This window comes from Melopsittacus undulatus, chromosome 29, assembly GCF_012275295.1.
Source record: "Melopsittacus undulatus isolate bMelUnd1 chromosome 29, bMelUnd1.mat.Z, whole genome shotgun sequence".
In the NCBI taxonomy this organism is placed as follows: Eukaryota; Metazoa; Chordata; class Aves; order Psittaciformes; family Psittaculidae; genus Melopsittacus; species Melopsittacus undulatus.
In genome coordinates this window covers 207,292-227,613 of record NC_047555.1, presented here as the reverse complement: position 1 = coordinate 227,613, position 20,322 = coordinate 207,292, and the positions used below count along the sequence as shown (strand labels likewise).

At 53.5% G+C, this 20,322-nt stretch overlaps 1 protein-coding gene across 1 annotated transcript in view; it reads right to left on the bottom strand.

Annotated features, from left to right (window-relative positions):
* Positions 1 to 19,473, bottom strand: part of RNF40 (ring finger protein 40) — a 33,014-nt gene extending 13,541 nt beyond the window's left edge. The window contains exons 1-14 of the mRNA XM_034072478.1: positions 19,199 to 19,473; positions 17,322 to 17,489; positions 14,946 to 15,093; positions 13,108 to 13,359; positions 11,471 to 11,583; positions 10,733 to 10,879; positions 9,707 to 9,781; positions 6,057 to 6,176; positions 4,621 to 4,800; positions 3,114 to 3,249; positions 1,754 to 1,875; positions 746 to 790; positions 447 to 691; positions 240 to 380 (exon numbers count right to left, since the gene is read on the bottom strand). Of these exons, the coding sequence (XP_033928369.1) occupies positions 240 to 380; positions 447 to 691; positions 746 to 790; positions 1,754 to 1,875; positions 3,114 to 3,249; positions 4,621 to 4,800; positions 6,057 to 6,176; positions 9,707 to 9,781; positions 10,733 to 10,879; positions 11,471 to 11,583; positions 13,108 to 13,359; positions 14,946 to 15,093; positions 17,322 to 17,489; positions 19,199 to 19,330 (2,024 nt within the window). The 5' untranslated portion in view covers positions 19,331 to 19,473. The remainder of the gene's footprint in view (positions 1 to 239; positions 381 to 446; positions 692 to 745; positions 791 to 1,753; positions 1,876 to 3,113; positions 3,250 to 4,620; positions 4,801 to 6,056; positions 6,177 to 9,706; positions 9,782 to 10,732; positions 10,880 to 11,470; positions 11,584 to 13,107; positions 13,360 to 14,945; positions 15,094 to 17,321; positions 17,490 to 19,198) is intronic.
* Between the last annotated feature and the right edge of the window lie 849 nt (positions 19,474 to 20,322).

The window sequence follows — 20,322 nt, the reverse complement described above, 5'->3', positions numbered from 1 at the left end:
TATAGAGCCCCACAGACCCCTATAGGACCCCCACAGACACCTATAGGAGACCCATAGACACCTATAAGATCCCCACAAACCCCCACAGACCCCTATAGGAGCCCAACAGACCCCTACAGAGCCTCATAGACCAAGATAGGACCCCCAAAGACCCCAATAGAGCCCCATAGAAACCCCATAGACCCCTATAGAACCCCATAGAGCCCTATAGAGCCCCATAGACCCCCCCCCCCACTCACTTGAGCTCCCCCCGCAGCTGTTTGAGCAGCTCCGAATCCTTCTTCTTGGCCTCCTCGGGTGGGGGAGGGGCTGGGTTGGCTCCTCCCCCTCCCCCCCCTCCCCCCCCCTTGCCCCTCCCCCTCTCCCGTGATGCTCCAGGCCTGGATTGGGAGGAGGGGGGAGGGGGAAGGGGGGAGGGGATGATGGGAATGGGGGGGGGAGGGGGCAGGGGGGGCTCCTTGGAGCGGGGAGGGGGAGGGGTGGCCGAGGGGGCGGGGCTTGGGGCCGGAGGCTCCTCCTCCTCCCGGCGAGGGGGCGGGGCCACGTCCTCCCGCTTGGGGTCGGAGGGGGCGGGGCCAGGTGGGGCCACGCCCACGTCCTCCTCTTTTAAAGGGGCGGGGCCAGTGGGAGGGGGGGCGGGGCCGGAGGTGGGGGGAGGGGGAGGGGCGGAGGAGGGGGTGGGGGCTTCGTCCTGGGAGGGGGTGGGGGTGGAGGGGGGAGGGGTTGGGGGGGGAGGAGGGGGAGGGACGATGGGGGAAGGGGGAGGGGCGCCGGAGGCCTGGAGGCGGAGCTAAAGGAGAGAAGGGGGGGGGGGTGTAAATGGTGGCGTTGCCCCTTTAAGAGATATGGTAACCCCCTCACCTTTAGCCCCGCCCACAATGAGGCCCTTTTAAGGGCTTAATGAGGAGCCCACAGTGGGTCCCACCTCATTCATTCACATCCATTGCCCTTTTAAGGCTGGACAAGCCCATTGGTGGAGAACGGACCTGGCTCTGCCTCTTAAAGGGGCAACAGACAATCAGAGCAGGGCAGACCCACCCATTCAGTGGTGATGGCCACGCCTTCCCATAGCTTAGCCCTGCCTCTTAAAGGGGCTACAGCCCTCTATAGGAGGCCTTAAAAGGGCTATACACTGCTATGGGTGGACACTACCACTGTTTCCACAAGCTTATACTACACCCAAAGCTCCACCCCTTAAAGGGGCTACGCACCCATATGGGTACGAGCACCAGCTTAACCACAGCCTTAAAAGGGCTATGCACTGCTATAGGTGCACCCAATAATTCAGCCATGTTGGGCCCCACCATTGTACCCATAGCCCACCCCCTTAAAAGACTTATACATCTTTATAGGACCCAGCAGTGTACCTATAGTTCAGCCCCTTAAAGAGGCAATGCCACCAACGTGTTTAAAGGACCAACACCACCTTGTCCCTTAAATAGGCAATGCCACCCATGCACTTAAAAGGGGCAATGCCACCCATTCCTTTAAAAGGGCAATAACACCCATTCCCTTAAACAGGTAACGCCACCTATTCCCTTAAACGGGCAATGCCACATATCGCCTTAAAGACATAACACCATCCAGTCCCTTAAACGGGCAACACCACCCATTCCCTTAAAGGGGCATCACCCTCCCTGCCCCTAAATGGGCAATACCACCATCCCTTAAAGGGGCAATACCATTCATTGTCTTAAAGGGCAACACCCCCCACGCTCTTAAAGGGGCAACACCACCCCCAGGCTGGTCCCACCTTGTTGATCTCGGCCTGCACCTCCCGCAGCTTCCGCTTGTAGCGCTGGACGTCCCCCTTGAGCTGATGGTTGTGGTTCTGGAGGCTGCTGATGAGGTGACGCATCTCCCTGTTGATGGGGCCTGGGGGGACAGGGGGGGCTATGGGTCACTATGGGTCTCTATGGGTCTCTATGGGTCTCTATGGGTCTCTATGGGTCTGTATAGGGTCTCTAAGGGGTATCTATGGGTCTCTATGGGTTTTTATGGGGACTCTATGGGTTTCTATGGGGCTCTATGGAGTTTCTATGGGTCTCTATGGGGTCTCTATAGGTGTCTATTGGTCTCTAGTGGTCCCTATGTGTCTCTATAAGGTCTCTATGGGTCTCTATGGGGTGTCTATGGTTCTGCATGGGTTCTCTATGGGTTTCTATGAGTCTCTATAGGGTCTCCATAGGTCTCTATGGGTCTCTAAGAGTTCCCTATGGGCCTCTCTCTATGGGTCCCTATGGGTCTCTACTGATCCCTATAAGGTCTCTATGTGTCTCTATGGTCTCTATGTGTCTCTATGGTCTCTATGTGTCTCTATGTGTCTCTATGGGTCTCTATGTGTCTCTATGTGTCTCTATGGTCTCTATGGGTCTCTATGTGTCTCTATGTGTCTCACCTGCCTGCTCATTGGCCGCCAGGTTCTGCTCGAACTCAATCCTCAGCATCTCATACTCCTTGCATCCCTATGGTCTCTATGTGTCTCTATGGTCTCTATAGGTCCCTATGGGCCTCTATAGGTCTCTATGTGTCTCTATGGTCTCTATGTGTCTCTATGTGTCTCTATGGGTCTCTATGTGTCTCTATGTGTCTCTATGGTCCCTATAGGTCTCTATGTGTCTCTATGTGTCTCTATGGGTCTCTATGGTCTCTATGGGTCTCTATGTGTCTCTATGGTCTCTATGTGTCTCTATGTGTCTCTATGTGTCTCTATCTGTCTCTATGGTCTCTATGTGTCTCTATGTGTCTCTATGGGTCTCTATGTGTCTCTATGTGTCTCTATGTGTCTCTATGTGTCTCTATGTGTCTCTATGTGTCTCTATGGTCTCTATGTGTCTCTATGTGTCTCTATGGTCTCTATGTGTCTCTATGTGTCTCTATGTGTCTCTATGGTCTCTATATGTCTCTATGTGTCTCTATGGTCTCTATATGTCTCTATGTGTCTCTATGGTCTCTATGTGTCTCTATGTGTCTCTATGGTCTCTATGTGTCTCTATGTGTCTCTATGTGTCTCTATGGTCTCTATATGTCTCTATGTGTCTCTATGGTCTCTATGTGTCTCTATGTGTCTCTATGGGTCTCTATAGGTCCCTATAGGTCTCTCTGTGTCTCACCTGCCTGCTCATTGGCCGCCAGGTTCTGCTCGAACTCAATCCTCAGCATCTCATACTCCTTGCGCACCTGGGCCAAGGTGTCCTCCAGCTGGATGACCTCCGTGCGCAGGCGCTTCTGGACCCCCAGCTCGTCGCTCTGGGGGGCAATGGGATCAATGGGGATCAATGGGGAGCAATGGGGGGCAATGGGGATCAATGGGGGTCAAAGGGGATCAATGGAAACCAATGGGAGTCAATGGGGATCAATAGCAGTCAATGGGAGTCAATGGTGGTCAATGAGAGTCAACTGGAATCAATGGGGGTCAATGGAGATCAATAGCAGTCAATGGGAATCAATGGCGTTCAATGGGAGTCAATTGGGATCAATGGGGTTCAATGGGAGTCAATTGGAATCAATGGGGGTCAATGGAGATCAATGGGGATCAGTAGCAGTCAATGGGAGTCAATGGGGATCAATGGGAGTCAATGGGGATCAATGGTGTTCAATGGGAGTCAACTGGAATCAATGGGGGTCAATGGAGATCAATGGGGATCAGTAGCAGTCAATGGGAGTCAATGGGGATCAATGGGAGTCAATGGGGATCAATGGGAGTCAATGGGAGTCAACTGGAATCAATGGGGGTCAATGGAGATCAATTGGGATCAATGAGGGTCAATGGGAGTAAATGGGGTTCAATAGCTGTCAATGGGTGTCAATGGGGAGCAGTGGGAGCAATGGAGGTCAATGGGGATCAATGGGGGTCAATGAGGGTCAATGGGAGTCAATGGGGTTTAATAGCAGTCAATGGGGGTAATGGGTATCAATGGAAACCAATAGGAGTCAATGGGGATCAATGGAGATCAATGGGGGTCAATGGGGGCAATGGGGTAATGGGCGGAGATCTAAGATCCCATAGATCCCCATTAGCTCTCAATGGACTCAATAACCACCATTGACCCCAATGGCCCCAAATTGACCCCAATGGTTGCCAATGGACCCAATGGCCCCCAATGGACCTAATGGGAGCGCAATGAACTCAATGCCTCCCATTGGCACCCAACAGGTCCCAGTGCCCCCAGTGGGACCCATTGCTCCCCATTCTCCACATTACCCATCACCCCCGTTACCCCATATCACCCCACAGCTGCCCCATAGCTGCCCCACTGACCTCCATGTGCTCGATGTGCCTCAGGTGGCTGTTCTTGGTGCTCAGCAATAGGGCTCATTGACCCCCATTGTACCTCATCACCCCATATCTGCCCCATATCACCCCATAGCTGCCCCATAGCCTGACCTCCATGTGCTCGATGTGCCTCAGGTGGCTGTTCTTGGTGCTCAGCAATAGGGCTCACTGACCCCCATTGTACCCCATATCACCCCATATCACCCCATGGCTGCCCCATAGACACCCATATCTGCCCCATATCACCCCATAACTGCCCCATATCACCCCATATCTGCCCCATAGCTGCCCCATATCACCCCATAGCTGCCCCATATCACCCCATAGCTGCCCCATAGCCTGACCTCCATGTGCTCGATGTGCCTCAGGTGGCTGTTCTTGGTGCTCAGCAATAGGGCTCTGGCCTCATCCAGCTGAGTCTTCACCTGGAGGCTCTCGTGGTAGAGCAGCGAGAACTGGGACTGCAGGACCTTGTACTCCAGGGTGGCCTTGACGGCCTCCTCGGGCAGGGAGCGCAGCGCCACCTGCAGCACACAGGTCATACATGGGGTTACATGTGTGTTACATGTGTGTTACATGGGTTACATGTGTGTTACATGGGTTACATGTGTGTTACATGGGTTACATGTGTGTTACATGGGTTACATGTGTGTTACATGGGTTACATGTGTGTTACATGGGTTACATGTGTGTTACATGGGTTACATGTGTGTTACATGGGTTACATGTGTGTTACATGGGTTACATGTGTGTTACATGGCCTCCTCGGGCAGGGAGCGCAGCGCCACCTGCAGCACAGGGGTCATACATGGGGTTACATACGTGTTACATGTGTGTTATATGGGTTATATATGTGTTATATGGGTTACATGTGTGTTATATGGGTTACATGTGTGTTACATGGGTTACATGTGTGTTACATGGCCTCCTCGGGCAGGGAGCGCAGCGCCACCTGCAGGACAGGGTCATACATGGGTTGTACATACGTGTTACATGTGTGTTATATGGGTTACATGTGTGTTACATGGGTTACATGTGTGTTACATGGGTTACATGTGTGTTACATGGGTTACATGTGTGTTACATGGGTTACATGTGTGTTACATGGGTTACATGTGTGTTACATGGGTTACATGTGTGTTACATGGCCTCCTCGGGCAGCGAGCGCAGTGCCACCTGCAGGACAGGGGTCATACAGCATCAGGCATGGGCTATGGGCCTCATACATGTTACATATGTGTTACATAGGGGTTACATGTGTTACATGCGTACTCCTATATGTTACATGTGTGTTTCATGGATTACATGGATTACATATGTGTTACATGTGTGTTACATGGGTTGCATGCATGTTACACAGGCTACATGCATGCTACATGGGTTACATGTGTGTTCCTATGTGTTACATGCATGTTCCTATGTCATACATGTGTGTTCCTATGTTACATGTGTGTTCCTACGTACATAATGTATTTACATTAAGTTACATGTATTACATATGTGCTACGAGTTACGTACACGTTATGGACTTCATACCTGGGCTATGAACCTGATACATAAATGCTCTTACATGTTACATGCCTGTTACATACGTGTTACATGTGTTATGTACGTGTCACATGTTACGTACCTGATACATGTGTTACATACATGTTACATGTGTGTTCATCACCCCCATTCGCCCCATTGACCCCCATTACCCCATTGACCCCCATTACCCCATTGACCCCCATTGACCCCCATCACCCCATTGACCCCCATTGACCCCATGCCCCCTGACCTTGAGGCGCTCGTGCCCCCTGACCGCCTGTTGCAGCTCCAGCTGTAGCTTCTCCAGCTCAGCCATTCGGCTGTTGGCCAGTTCCTGGTTCCCCTCCAGCTCCTGGTTCAGCATCTCGAACTGCCCCATAGCAACAGGGTCACCATAGCAACGGGGTCACCATAGCAACGGGGTCACCATAGCAACGGGGTCACCCCATAGCAACGGGTTCATCCCATAGCAACGGGATCACCCCATAGCAACGGGATCACCCCATAGCAACGGGATCACCCCATAGCAACAGGTCACCCCATAGCAACAGGTTCACCCCATAGCAACAGGGTCACCATAGCAACGGGGTCACCCCATAGCAACGGGGTCACCCCATAGCAACAGGATCACCCCATAGCAACGGGATCACCATAGCAACGGGATCACCCCATAGCAACAGGTTCACCCCATAGCAACAGGATCACCCCATAGCAACGGGTTCACCCCATAGCAACAGGTACACCCCATAGCAACGGGGTCACCATAGCAACGGGTTCACCCCATAGCAACGGGATCACCCCATAGCAACAGGTTCACCCCATAGCAAAGGGGTCACCCCATAGCAACGGGATCACCCCATAGCAACGGGATCATCCCATAGCAACGGGTTCACCCCATAGCAACGGGATCACCCCATAGCAACGGGATCACCCCATAGCAACGGGGTCACCCCATAGCAACAGGTCACCCCATAGCAACGGGGTCACCCCATAGCAACAGGTTCACCCCATAGCAACGGGATCACCCCATAGCAACGGGATCACCCCATAGCAACGGGTTCACCCCATAGCAACCGGATCACCCCATAGCAACGGGGTCACCCCATAGCAACGGGATCACCCCATGGCAACAGGTTCACCCCATAGCAACGGGATCACCCCATAGCAACGGGATCACCCCATAGCAACGGGGTCACCCCATAGCAACAGGTTCACCCCATAGCAACGGGATCACCCCATAGCAACAGCTCACCCCATAGCAACGGGTTCACCCCATAGCAACGGGATCACCCCATAGCAACGGGGTCACCCCATAGCAACAGGTCACCCCATAGCAACGGGGTCACCCCATAGCAACAGGTTCACCCCATAGCAACGGGGTCACCCCATAGCAACGGGATCACCCCATAGCAACGGGATCACCCCATAGCAACGGGATCACCCCATAGCAACAGGTCACCCCATAGCAACGGGATCACCCCATAGCAACGGGTTCACCCCATAGCAACAGGTTCACCCCATAGCAACAGGTCACCCCATAGCAACAGGTCACCCCATAGCAACGGGATCACCCCATAGCAACAGGTACACCCCATAGCAACGGGGTCACCCCATAGCAACAGGGTCACCATAGCAACGGGATCATCCCATAGCAACGGGATCACCCCATAGCAACGGGATCACCCCATAGCAACGGGATCACCATAGCAACGGGATCACCCCATAGCAACGGGATCACCCCATAGCAACAGGTTCATCCCATAGCAACAGGTTCACCCCATAGCAACGGGTTCACCCCATAGCAACGGGTTCATCCCATAGCAACGGGATCACCCCATAGCAACAGGTTCACCCCATAGCAACGGGGTCACCCCATAGCAACGGGATCACCCCATAGCAACAGGTACACCCCATAGCAACAGGTTCACCCCATAGCAACAGGTACACCCCATAGCAACGGGATCACCCCATAGCAACAGGTTCACCCCATAGCAACGGGGTCACCCCATAGCAACAGGTCACCCCATAGCAACGGGATCACCCCATAGCAACGGGTTCACCCCATAGCAACAGGTTCACCCCATAGCAACGGGATCACCCCATAGCAACGGGATCACCCCATAGCAACGGGATCACCCCATAGCAACGGGTACACCCCATAGCAACGGGGTCACCCCATAGCAACGGGTTCACCCCATAGCAACGGGATCACCCCATAGCAATGGGATCACCCCATAGCAACAGGATCACCCCATAGCAACAGGTCACCATAGCAACAGGATCACCCCATAGCAACAGGTCACCATAGCAACGGGATCACCCCATAGCAACAGGTTCACCCCATAGCAACAGGTTCACCCCATAGCAACAGGTTCACCCCATAGCAACAGGTTCACCCCATAGCAACGGGGTCACCCCATAGCAACAGGTTCACCCCATAGCAACAGGTTCACCCCATAGCAACAGGTTCACCCCATAGCAACGGGATCACCCCATAGCAACAGGTTCATCCCATAGCAACAGGTTCACCCCATAGCAACAGGTTCACCCCATAGCAACGGGATCACCCCATAGCAACAGGTCACCCCATAGCAAAGGGTTCACCCCATAGCAACGGGTTCACCCCATAGCAACAGGTTCACCCCATAGCAACAGGTTCATCCCATAGCAACAGGTTCACCCCATAGCAACAGGTTCACCCCATAGCAACGGGATCACCCCATAGCAACAGGTCACCCCATAGCAACGGGTTCACCCCATAGCAACAGGTTCACCCCATAGCAACAGGTTCATCCCATAGCAACAGGTTCACCCCATAGCAACGGGTTCACCCCATAGCAACAGGATCACCCCATAGCAACAGGTTCACCCCATAGCAACGGGGTCACCCCATAGCAACGGGGTCACCCCATAGCAACGGGATCACCCCATAGCAACCGGATCACCCCATAGCAACGGGATCACCCCATAGCAACAGGTTCACCCCATAGCAACGGGATCACCCCATAGCAACGGGATCACCCCATAGCAACAGGTCACCCCATAGCAACGGGATCACCCCATAGCAACAGGTTCACCCCATAGCAACGGGATCACCCCATAGCAACAGGTTCACCCCATAGCAACAGGTTCACCCCATAGCAACGGGATCACCCCATAGCAACGGGTTCACCCCATAGCAACAGGTTCAACCCATAGCAACAGGTCACCCCATAGCAACGGGTTCATCCCATAGCAACGGGATCACCCCATAGCAACGGGTTCACCCCATAGGAACGGGATCACCCCATAGCAACGGGTTCACCCCATAGCAACGGGTTCACCCCATAGCAACGAGTTCACCCCATAGCACTGACCCACACTGAGCACCATTGATCCCCATTGATACCCATTACCCCCCAATGATCCCCATTGAGCCCCATTACCCCCATTGATCCCCATTGAGCCCCAATGACCCCCATTGATCCCCATTACCCCCCATTGATCCCCATTACCCCCCATTGATCCCCATTACCCCCCCATTGACACCCATTGATCCCCACTACCCCCCCATTGATCCCCATTACCCCCCCATTGATCCCCATTGACCTCATTGCCCCCCAATACCCCCACTGATCTCCATTACCCCCCACTGATCCCCATTATCCCCTCATTGATCCCCATTGAGCCCCATTACCCCCCATTGATCCCCATTGACCCCCACTGACCATTGATCCCCATTACCATTATTGATCCCCATTACCCCCCCAGTGATCCCCATTATCCCCTCATTGATCGCCATTATCCCCCCCATTGACCCCATTACCACCCATTGACCCCATTACCCCCCATTCCCCCCCATATTGACCCATAGGACCCCGCCCCCCACCTCCCCCCCCCAGCCCCATAGACCCCCAATACCTTTTGCATGCTGAGGGTGATCTGTCCCCCTTGGAAGCCTCCGGAGCTGGCGGAGCCATAGGAGCCAGAGGTCAGCTGGGGACAAGGGGGATATGGGGTCAATGGGGTGGCAATGGGGGCAATGGGGTAATGGGGGTGATGGGGGTAATGGGGGGCAATGGGGGTGTTGGGGGTAAGTGGGGCAATGGGGTAATGGGGGCAATGGGTTAATGGGGGTGATGGGGGCAATGGGACTAAGGGGGGTAATGGGGGTAATGGTTGCTATGGCAACACAATGGATGCTATGGAGACATAATGGTTGCTAAGGTAACCAATGGATACTACAGGGACGCAATGGATGCTATGGTGAGGCAATGGTTGCTATGGCAACGCAACGGTCCTTACTGTGACACAATGGATCTATGGGGACCAATGGTTGCTATGGAAACACAAGGGATGCTACGGGGATGCAATGGATGCTATGGGGACACAACGGTTGCTATAGGGCCACAATGGTTAGTATGGTGACACAATGGATGCTATGGGGACACAATGGATGCTATGGGACACAACGGTTGCTATGGTGACACAACAGTTACTATGGTGACACAACAGATGCTATGGGGACACAATGGTTCCTATGGGGACACAATGGTTACTATGGTGACACAATGGATGCTATGGGACCACAATGGATGCTATGGGACACAACGGTTGCTATGGTGACACAACAGTTACTATGGTGACACAACAGATGCTATGGGGATACAATGGTTGCTATGGGGCCCTAAAGGATGCAATGGGGAACACAATGGTTACTATGGTGACACAATGGATGCTATGGGGCCATAGTTGTTACTATGGTGACACAACGGATGCTATGGGACACTATGGTTACTATGGTGACACAACGGTTGCTATGGTGAAACAAAGGATGCTATAGGGTCACAATGGTTGCTATGGTGACGCAGTGGATGCTATGGGGCCACAATGGATGCTATGGGGCTGCCGTGGCCACTATGGGGCCGCTATGGGGCCAGGCCTGACCTGCTCCAGGGCCTCGGCCAGGCGCCGGTCCAGGCGGCCCTCCCTCTTGCGCAGTTTAGCACTGTCCCATTGCAGCCCCTCCAGTGTGGTCCCCATCTCCAGAACCTTCGTCTCGGCTGTCGTGGCCTTGTCCTGAAGCTCTGCCAGCTGCAGACGACATGGGGGTATCCATGGGAACAGCCATAGGGAGAGACATAGGGACAGCCATAGGGATATTCATAGGGCCATCCATACAAATACCCATAGGGACAGACATAGAATACCCACAGGGACAGCCATAGGATACCCAAAGGGACATACATTGGGATACCCATAGCAAGACCCACATGGAGAGCTATAGGGACAGTCATATGGAGAACATGAAACATCCATGGAGACAACCATAGGGATATCCATAGGATACCCATAGGGACAGCCAAAGGATACCCATAGGGACATCCATAGGGATATCCATAGGGAGGGCCATAGGGATATCCATAGAGACATCCATAGGGACAGCCATAGGGATACAATAAGGACAACATGGGGCCACCCCTTATCTCCTATTCCCCCATTCCTCCCATTGCCCCCCATTACCCCAACTGCTCCCATTACCCCCATTACCCCCTTTTGCCCCACTACCCCATTAACACCCATTGCCCCCATTTCCCCCATTGCCGCCCATTCCTCCCATTGCCCCCATCACCCCATTCCCCCCATTACCCCATTGATCCCCATTCCCCCCCGTTGCCCCCTGACCTCCAGGGACTCGCGGTGATGCTTCTCCTGCAGCTGCAGGGTCAGGTCCTGCAGCCTCCGGTGCTCCCGGAGCAGCTCCCGCAGCAGAGCCCGGCCTGGCTCGGGCAGCTCCGCTGGGGGGGGAACAATGGGGGTCAATGGGAGGCAATGGGAGCCACTGACACCCAATAGAACCCACTGTAACCAATGGGAGACAATGGGACCCAGTGGGACCCAATTGGACCCAATAAACCCAATGGAACCCAATGGGACTCAATGGTACCCACTGAAACCCAATGGAACCCACTGTACTCAATGGGACCCAGTGTACCCAATGGAACCCAATGGGGCTCAGTGGGACCCAATAGAACCCAGTATACCCAATGGGACATACTGACACCCAATAGGACCCAGTATACCCAATGGAACCCAATGGGACTCAATGGGAGCCACTGACACCCAATAGAACCCAGTGTAACCAATGGGACCCAATGTAGCGAATGGGACCCAACAGAACCCAATGAGACCCAAGGGCACCCATTGACATCCAATGGTACCCATAGACATCCAATGAGTCCCTACTGACAACCCATTCCACCCCATTACCCCCCATTCCACCCCATAATAACCCCATTACCCCACATTCCATCCCATAATAACCCCATTCCCCCCATTCCACCCCATAATAACCTCATTACCCCCTATTCCACCCCACAATAACTCCATTATTCCCTATTCCATCCTATAATAACCCCATTCCATCCCATAATAACCCCATTACCCCCATTCCATCACATAACCCCATTACCCCCCATTCCACCTCATAATAACCCTATTACCTCCCATATCACCCCATAATAACCCCATTACCCCCCATTCCATCCCAAAATAACCCCACTACCACCCATCCCACCCCCAATAACCCCCATTCCACCCCATAATAACCCATTCCATCCCGTAACAACCCTATTACCCCTCCATCCCATCTCATAATAACCCCATTACACCCCATAATAACCCCATTCCATCCCACAATAGCCCCATTACCCCTATTCCATCCCATAATAACCCCGTAATAACCCCATTCCACCCCATAATAACCCCATTACCCCCCCATTCAATCCCATAATCCCATTACATCCCATAATAATCCCATTCTACCCCATAATAACCCCATACACCCCATAATAACCCCATTACCCCTATTCCATCCCATAACCCCATTACCCCCCATCCCACCCTATAACCCATCCCACCCCATAATACCCCCATCCCACCTCCCTCCCATCCCATAATACCCCCCTCCCACCCTGTAATAACCCCATTCCACCGCATACAAACCCCATTACCCCCATCCCATCCCATAATAACCCCATTCCACCCCATAATAACCCCATTCCCCCCATTCCCCCCCATAATAACCCCACTGCCCCCCATAATAACTCATTATCCCCCATAATAACCCATTACACCCCATAATAACCCATTACCCCCCATAATAACCCCATTACTCCCCATAATAACCCCACTGCCCCCCATAATAACCCATTCCATCCCATAATACCCCATTACCATCCCATAATACCCCATTCCACCCCATAATAACCCATTCCACCCCATAATACCCCCCCCATTCCATCCCATAATGCCCCACTCACCACACCCCACCAGCCTGGCTCCGGCAGCTCGCGCTCTCTCCTGAGCCCGCGCCAGCGCGTGCACCAGGCGCGCCACCGCCTGGGGGGCAAAGGTCAGCGCCGGCCGAAGCCCCTCCCCTCCGGCCCCAGGCCCCGCCCCTCCGGCTCCAGGCCCCGCCCCCTGCCGGCTCAGGGCCAATAGGAAGGAGGCGGCTCCGGGGCTGGTTCCAATGGGAACAGAGGGGGGGGTGGAGCAGGGGCCTGGCCATGGATCTGTGGGGGGGGAGAGACAGTGAGAGACCCCCCCATTGACATTCATTGGTACCCATTGACATCCATTGATAACCATTGACACCCATTGATACCCACTGATACCCATTAACATCCATTGACACCCATTGACACCCATTGATACCCATTGACACCCACTGACATCCATTGACACCCATTGATAACCATTGATACCCATTAACATCCATTGACACCCATTGATACCCATTGACACCCATTGATAACCATTGACACCCATTGACATCCATTGATACCCATTGACATCCACTGACATCCATTGATATCCATTGATATCCATTGATACCCATTGACACCCACTGACACCCATTGATACCCATTGACACCCATTGACATCCATTGACACCCATTGATACCCATTGACACCCATTGACATCCATTGACACCCATTGATACCCATTGACACCCACTGACACCCATTGACATCCATTGATACCCATTGACATCCATTGACATCCATTGATAACCACTGACACCCACTGACACCCACCGACACCCACTGCTACCCATTGACACCCATTGACAGCCATTGACATCCATTGATACCCATTGACATCCATTGATACCCACTGACATCCATTGACACCTATTGATACCCATTAATACCAATTGATACCCATTGACATCCATTGATACCCACTGATACCCATTAACATCCATTGACACCCATTGTACCCCATTGACAGCCACTGTACCCCAGTGATACCCATTGACAGCCATTGACACCCATTGTACCCCATTAACAGCCATTGTACCCCATTGACACCCATTGTACCCCATTGACAGCCACTGTACCCCAGTGATACCCACTGACAGCCATTGACAACCATTGCACCCCATTGATAGCCATTGACACCCACTGACACCCATTGTACCCCATTGACACCCACTGACACCCATTGACATCCATTGCCCCCCCTGCACCCCAATTGCCCCCTTTGTCCTCCAATTACCCCCCATTGCACCCCCTATACCCATCTCCCCACATTACCCCTATAGCCCCCACAGCACCCCATTACCCCCTCAATTGCCCCCATTAAGCCCCATTAATCCCCCATTGACCTCCATTACCCCCCATTGACCCCATTACCCCCCACTGACCCCATTACCCCCCGACCCCCATTACCCCCAATTACCCCATTACCCCTATTGACCCCATTACCCCCCATTCACCCCCATTACACCCCCCATTGACCCCATTACCCCCCATTGACCTCAATTACCCCCATTGCCCCCCATTGACCCCATTACCCCCCATTCACCCCCATTCCTTCCCATTACTCCCATTGACCCCATTAACCCCATTGAACCCCCTTACCCATTACACCCCCCATTGACCCCCATTACACCCCCCATTGCCCCCATTACACCTCCCATTGACCCCATTACCCCCCATTGCCCCCATTCACCCCCATTCCCTCCCATTACCCCCATTGACCCCATTACCCCCCATTGACCTCCATTCACCCCCATAACCCCCCATTGACCCCATTACCCCCCATTACCCCCCATTGACCCCCATTACCCCCCATTGCCCCCCCCATTCTCACCCCTCCTTTCAGGCCCCTCCCCCTCTCCGGGGGGGGCCGGGGGGGGGTCAGGTCCCTCTGGGCGGGGCTCGGGGGGGTCAGGGGGCGGGGCCGGAGCCCCCCCCACCCCCTCACAGCGTCGGAGCAGAGCCTGGACCTCAGCCTCGAGCTGCGGGAGAGAATGGGGTGAAAACAGGCGGAAATGGGCAAAAATGGGGTGAAAACAGGTGGAAATGGGCAAAAATGGGGTGAAAACAGGCGGAAACGGGCAAAAATGGGGTGAAAACAGGCGGAAACGGGCAAAAATGGGGTGAAAACAGGCGGAAACGGGCAAAAATGGGGTGAAAACAGGCGGAAATGGGTCAAAATGGGGTGAAAACAGGCGGAAATGGGCAAAAATGGGGTGAAAACAGGTGGAAATGGGTCAAAATGGGGTGAAAACAGGCAGGAATGGGCAAAAATGGGGTGAAAACAGGCAGGAAAGGGCAAAAATGGGGTGAAAACAGGCGGAAATGGGCAAAAATGGGGTGAAAACAGGTGGAAATGGGCAAAAATGGGGTGAAAACAGGCGGAAATGGGCAAAAATGGGGTGAAAACAGGTGGAAATGGGTCAAAATGGGGTGAAAACAGGCAGGAATGGGCAAAAATGGGGGAAAACAGGCGGAAATGGGCAAAAATGGGGTGAAAACAGGCGGAAATGGGCAAAAATGGGGTGAAAACAGGCAGAAATGGGCAAAAATGGGGTGAAAACAGGCGGAAATGGGCAAAAATGGGGTGAAAACAGGCGGAAATGGGCAAAAATGGGGGAAAACAGGCGGAAATGGGCAAAAATGGGGTGAAAACAGGAAGAAATGGGCAAAAATGGGGTGAAAACAGGCAGGAACGGGCAAAAATGGGGTGAAAACAGGCGGAAATGGGCAAAAATGGGGTGAAAACAGGCGGAAACGGGCAAAAATGGGCAGAAACGGGCAAAAATGGGCAGAAATGGGCAAAAAGGGCAGAAAGGGGGGAAATGGGGGGAGAACAGGCAGAAATGGGCAAAACCAGGCAAAAATAGGTCAAAATGGGGTGAAAGCAGGCAGAAATGGGGAAAAAAGGGGGAAATGGCGGAAAAAGGGGTAGAAATGGGTAAAAACGGGGGGAACATGGGTGAAAATGGGCAGAAACAGGCAAAAATGGGGGAAAAGGGGGGAAAATGGGAAAAATGGGTTAAAATGATGAAAAATGGGTGAAAATGGGGTGAAAATGGGCGAAAATGGGGAAAAGCTAGGAGAAATAGCATGTATAAAGCACCTATGTATCACTGATACCTATACGACACGCATATGGTATTGACATAATACATATAGGGCATCAATACAGTATCATACGGTACCTATAGGATACCCATAGGTCCCCATAGCACCCAGAACATATTGACAAGCAGCAGAGTGGCACTGCCCCCTCTCTATGGTGTCTCTATAGTCTCTCTATGGTCCCTCTATGGTCTCTCTATGGTGTCTCTATGATCTCTTTATGGTGTTTCTATAGTGTCTTTACGTTCTATGATCTGTTTATGGAGTCTCAATGGTTTCTCTATAGTTTCTTTATGGTGTCTCTAAAATATCTCTATGGTGTCTCTATGGTATCTCTATAGTGTCGCCATGTGTCTCTGTGTCTCTATGGTCTCTATGTGCCTCTATGTGTCTCTATGGGTCTCTATGTGTCTCTATGTGTCTCTATGGTCTCTATGTGCCTCTATGTGTCTCTATGGGTCTCTATGTGTCTCTATGGTCTCTATGTGTCTCTATGTGTCTCTATGGTCTCTATGTGTCTCTATGTGTCTCTATGGTCTCTATGTGTCTCTATGTGTCTCTATGGTCTCTATGTGTCTCTATGTGTCTCTCTCTATGGTCTCTATGGGTCTCTATGTGTCTCTATGCGTCTCTATGGTCTCTATGTGTCTCTATGTGTCTCTATGTGTCTCTATGGTCTCTATGTGTCTCTATGTGTCTCTATGTGTCTCTGTGTCTCTATGTGTCTCTATGTGTCTCTATGTGTCTCTATGTGTCTCTATGGGTCTCTATGGGTCCCTATGGGTCTCTATGGGTCTCTATGGGTCTCTATGTGTCTCTATGGTCTCTATGTGTCTCTATGTGTCTCTATGTGTCTCTATGGTCTCTATGTGTCTCTATGTGTCTCTAGGGTCTCTATGGTCTCTATGTGTCTCTATGTGTCTCTGGGTCTCTATGGGTCTCTATGGGTCTCTATGTGTCTCTATGTGTCTCTATGTGTCTCTATGGTCTCTATGTGTCTCTATGGGTCTCTATGTGTCTCTATATGTCTCTATGTGTCTCTATGGTTTCTATGTGTCTCTATGTGTCTCTATGGTCTCTATGGGTCTCTATGTGTCAGTACCTGCCCCCAGGAGCGGTTGACCAGCCTCAAGGTGCTGTCGTCGGTGGCCTGTCGCTCCTCCAGGCGCTCGATGCGCTCCCGGAGCTCATCCTCACACACCTGACGCTGCTCCAGGCGCTCGGCCAGGCGCTTGTTGCGGAACTGGAGCACCTTGAGGTCCATCTCCTCCTGGGGGGGGAAGGGAGACACAGTGAGACCCATAGAGACCCATAGAGACACGTAGAGACACGTAGAGACACATAGAGACCCATAGAGACACACAGAGACACATAGAAAGACATAGAGAAACCAAAGAAACCCATAAAGACCTCATTGAGACCCCATTAAGATCTATAGAGACCCCATAGAGACCCATACAGAGACATACAGACCCCATGGAGAACCCATAAGGACCCCATAGCGACCCCATAGAGATGCCACTGAGACCCATAGAGAACCCATAGAAAGACATAGAGACCCATAGGGACCCCATAGAGACCCGTACAGAACCCATGGAGACCCCATAGAGAAAGACGTATAGAGACCCCACAGAACATAACAGATCCCCACAGAAAGCCCACAGTCACCCACAGCCCCCCCATAGACGCATCCATAGCCCCCACAGACCCCCTATATCCCCCCATAGCCCCCCTATATCCCCCCATAGCCCCCTATAACGCCCCCATATCTCCCCCATAGACCCCCCATAAACCTCCACATGCCCCCCAAATCCCCCCCCATAAACCCCAATATACCCCCCATATATCTCCCCATACCCCCCTCATAGGACCCCTATAACCCCCCATAGCCCCCCTATATTCCCCCCCATAGATCCCCATATACTGTCCTTATCTCACCCCACAGACCTCCATATCCCCCTATAAACCCCCATAGACCCCCAAATCCCCCCCATAAACCCCAATATCCCCCCCATATATCCCCCCCATACCCCCCTCATAGGCCCCCTATAAACCCCCCATAGCCCCCCTATATTCCCCCACATACACCCCCATATCCCCCCCATAGCCCCCCTATAACCCCCATATATCCCCATAGACCCCCATATCCCCTCCATAGCCCACCTATAACCCCCCCATAGACCCCAATATCCCCCCCATAGCCCCCCTATAAGCCCCCCATATCCCCCCCACCCCCCCATAGTCCCCCTATATCCCCCCCAACAGACCCCCATATCCACCCCACATTCCCCCCATAGACCCCAATATATCCCCATAAACCTCCATATCCCCCTCACATTCCCCCCCCCCAGACCCCAATATACCCTCCATATATCCCCCCCATAGACCCCCAAATCCCCCTCATAGAACCCCCCTATAACCTCCCCATAGCCCCCCTATATCCCCCCATATCCCCCCTATAACCCCCCATAGACCCCAATATACCCCCCATAGACCCCCTATATCCCCCCCAACAGACCCCCATATCCCCCCCACAGACCCCAATATACCCCCCATATATGCCCCCATAGACCCCCATACCTCCCTCATAGGCCCCCTATACCCCCCCATAGCCCCCCTATACCCCCCCATAGCCCCCCTATATTCCCCCCCACACACCCCCATATCCCCCCCATAGCCCCCCTATAACCCCCATATATCCCCCCATAGACCCCCATATCCCCTCCACAGCCCACCTATAACCCCCCATAGATCCCAATATCCTCCCATAGCCCCCCTATGTTCCCCCCATAGACCCCCATATTCCCCCCAACATTCCCCCCATAGACCCCAATATACCCCCCATAGACTCCCATATTCCCCCTATAACCCCCATATCCCCTCCACAGACCCCTATATCCCCCCATAGCCCTCCCTATATCCCCCCCCCATAGCCTTCCCTATATCCCCCTATACCCCCCCATACCCCCCATATCTCACAGTGGACGAGATCCCCCCCAGCCGCAGGGGCTCAATGAGGGTGGTCGGGGCCTGCTCCTCCCGGGGGGGCTTCTTCTCCGGGGGGCCCCCCCCGGGCTCGGGGGCTCCGCGCTTCACCCCCGGCCCCGACATGGGGCCTCTATAGGGGCTCTATAGGGTTCTATGGGGCTCTATGGGGCCTCTATGGGGCGCTATGGGTCTCTATGGGGCCTATAGGGGCCTATGGAGGCCTCCGTGAGGCGGAGCCCCCTCCCCTGCGTCCGCCGCCCTCAGCGGCAGGGCCCCGACTGAGGCGGCGCATGCGCAGCGCAGGGCCCCGCCCCTCCCGGCCGCGGCAGCCAATCAGCGGCGAGGAGGGCGGCGGAGGCGGAGCTGAGAGCTCTTAAAGGGGCAACGGCTCATTTAATAGCGGCCCCTCCAACACCAACACCATTAACTCCTATGGGGACCCCCAAACCCATTACCCCCTATAGGAACCCCCATTACACCCTATGGGAACTCCCATCCCATTAACCCTTATAGGAACCCCCCAAACCCCTTTACCCCCTATAGGGACCCCCCTCAACCCCATTACCCTCTATAAAGACTCCCCCACCCCATTACCCCGTATAGGGACCCCAACTCCATTACCCCCTATAGGAACCCCCATATCCCATTATCCCCTATAGGGACCTCCATTAAACCCTATAGGGACCCCCCAACCCCATTATCCTTTATAGGGAACCCCATTACCCCCTATAAGAACCCCCATTACCACCTATGGGGACTCCCAAACCCATTACCCCCTATAGGGACCCCTATTGGGACCCCACAATCCCATTACCCTCTATAGAGACTTCCAACCCCATTACCCCCTATAGGGACCCCCATTACCCCCTATAGGGACCCCCCATCCGCATAGACCCCATAACCCCCCCCACCCAGCCCCATAACTGACCCCTATTGGGTGATGGGGCAGGGGGGGGGGGGGTCCCCAAAACCGTTTTTAACCCTTTATTTAGATTAGGAAAGCAACAGCCCCACACTATGGGGGGGGAGGGGGGGGTGTGGGGCAGGCCCTATAGGAACCCCCTCCCCCCCCCAGCCCCATAGAGAACCCCCCATAGCCCATCACAAAGCAGCTT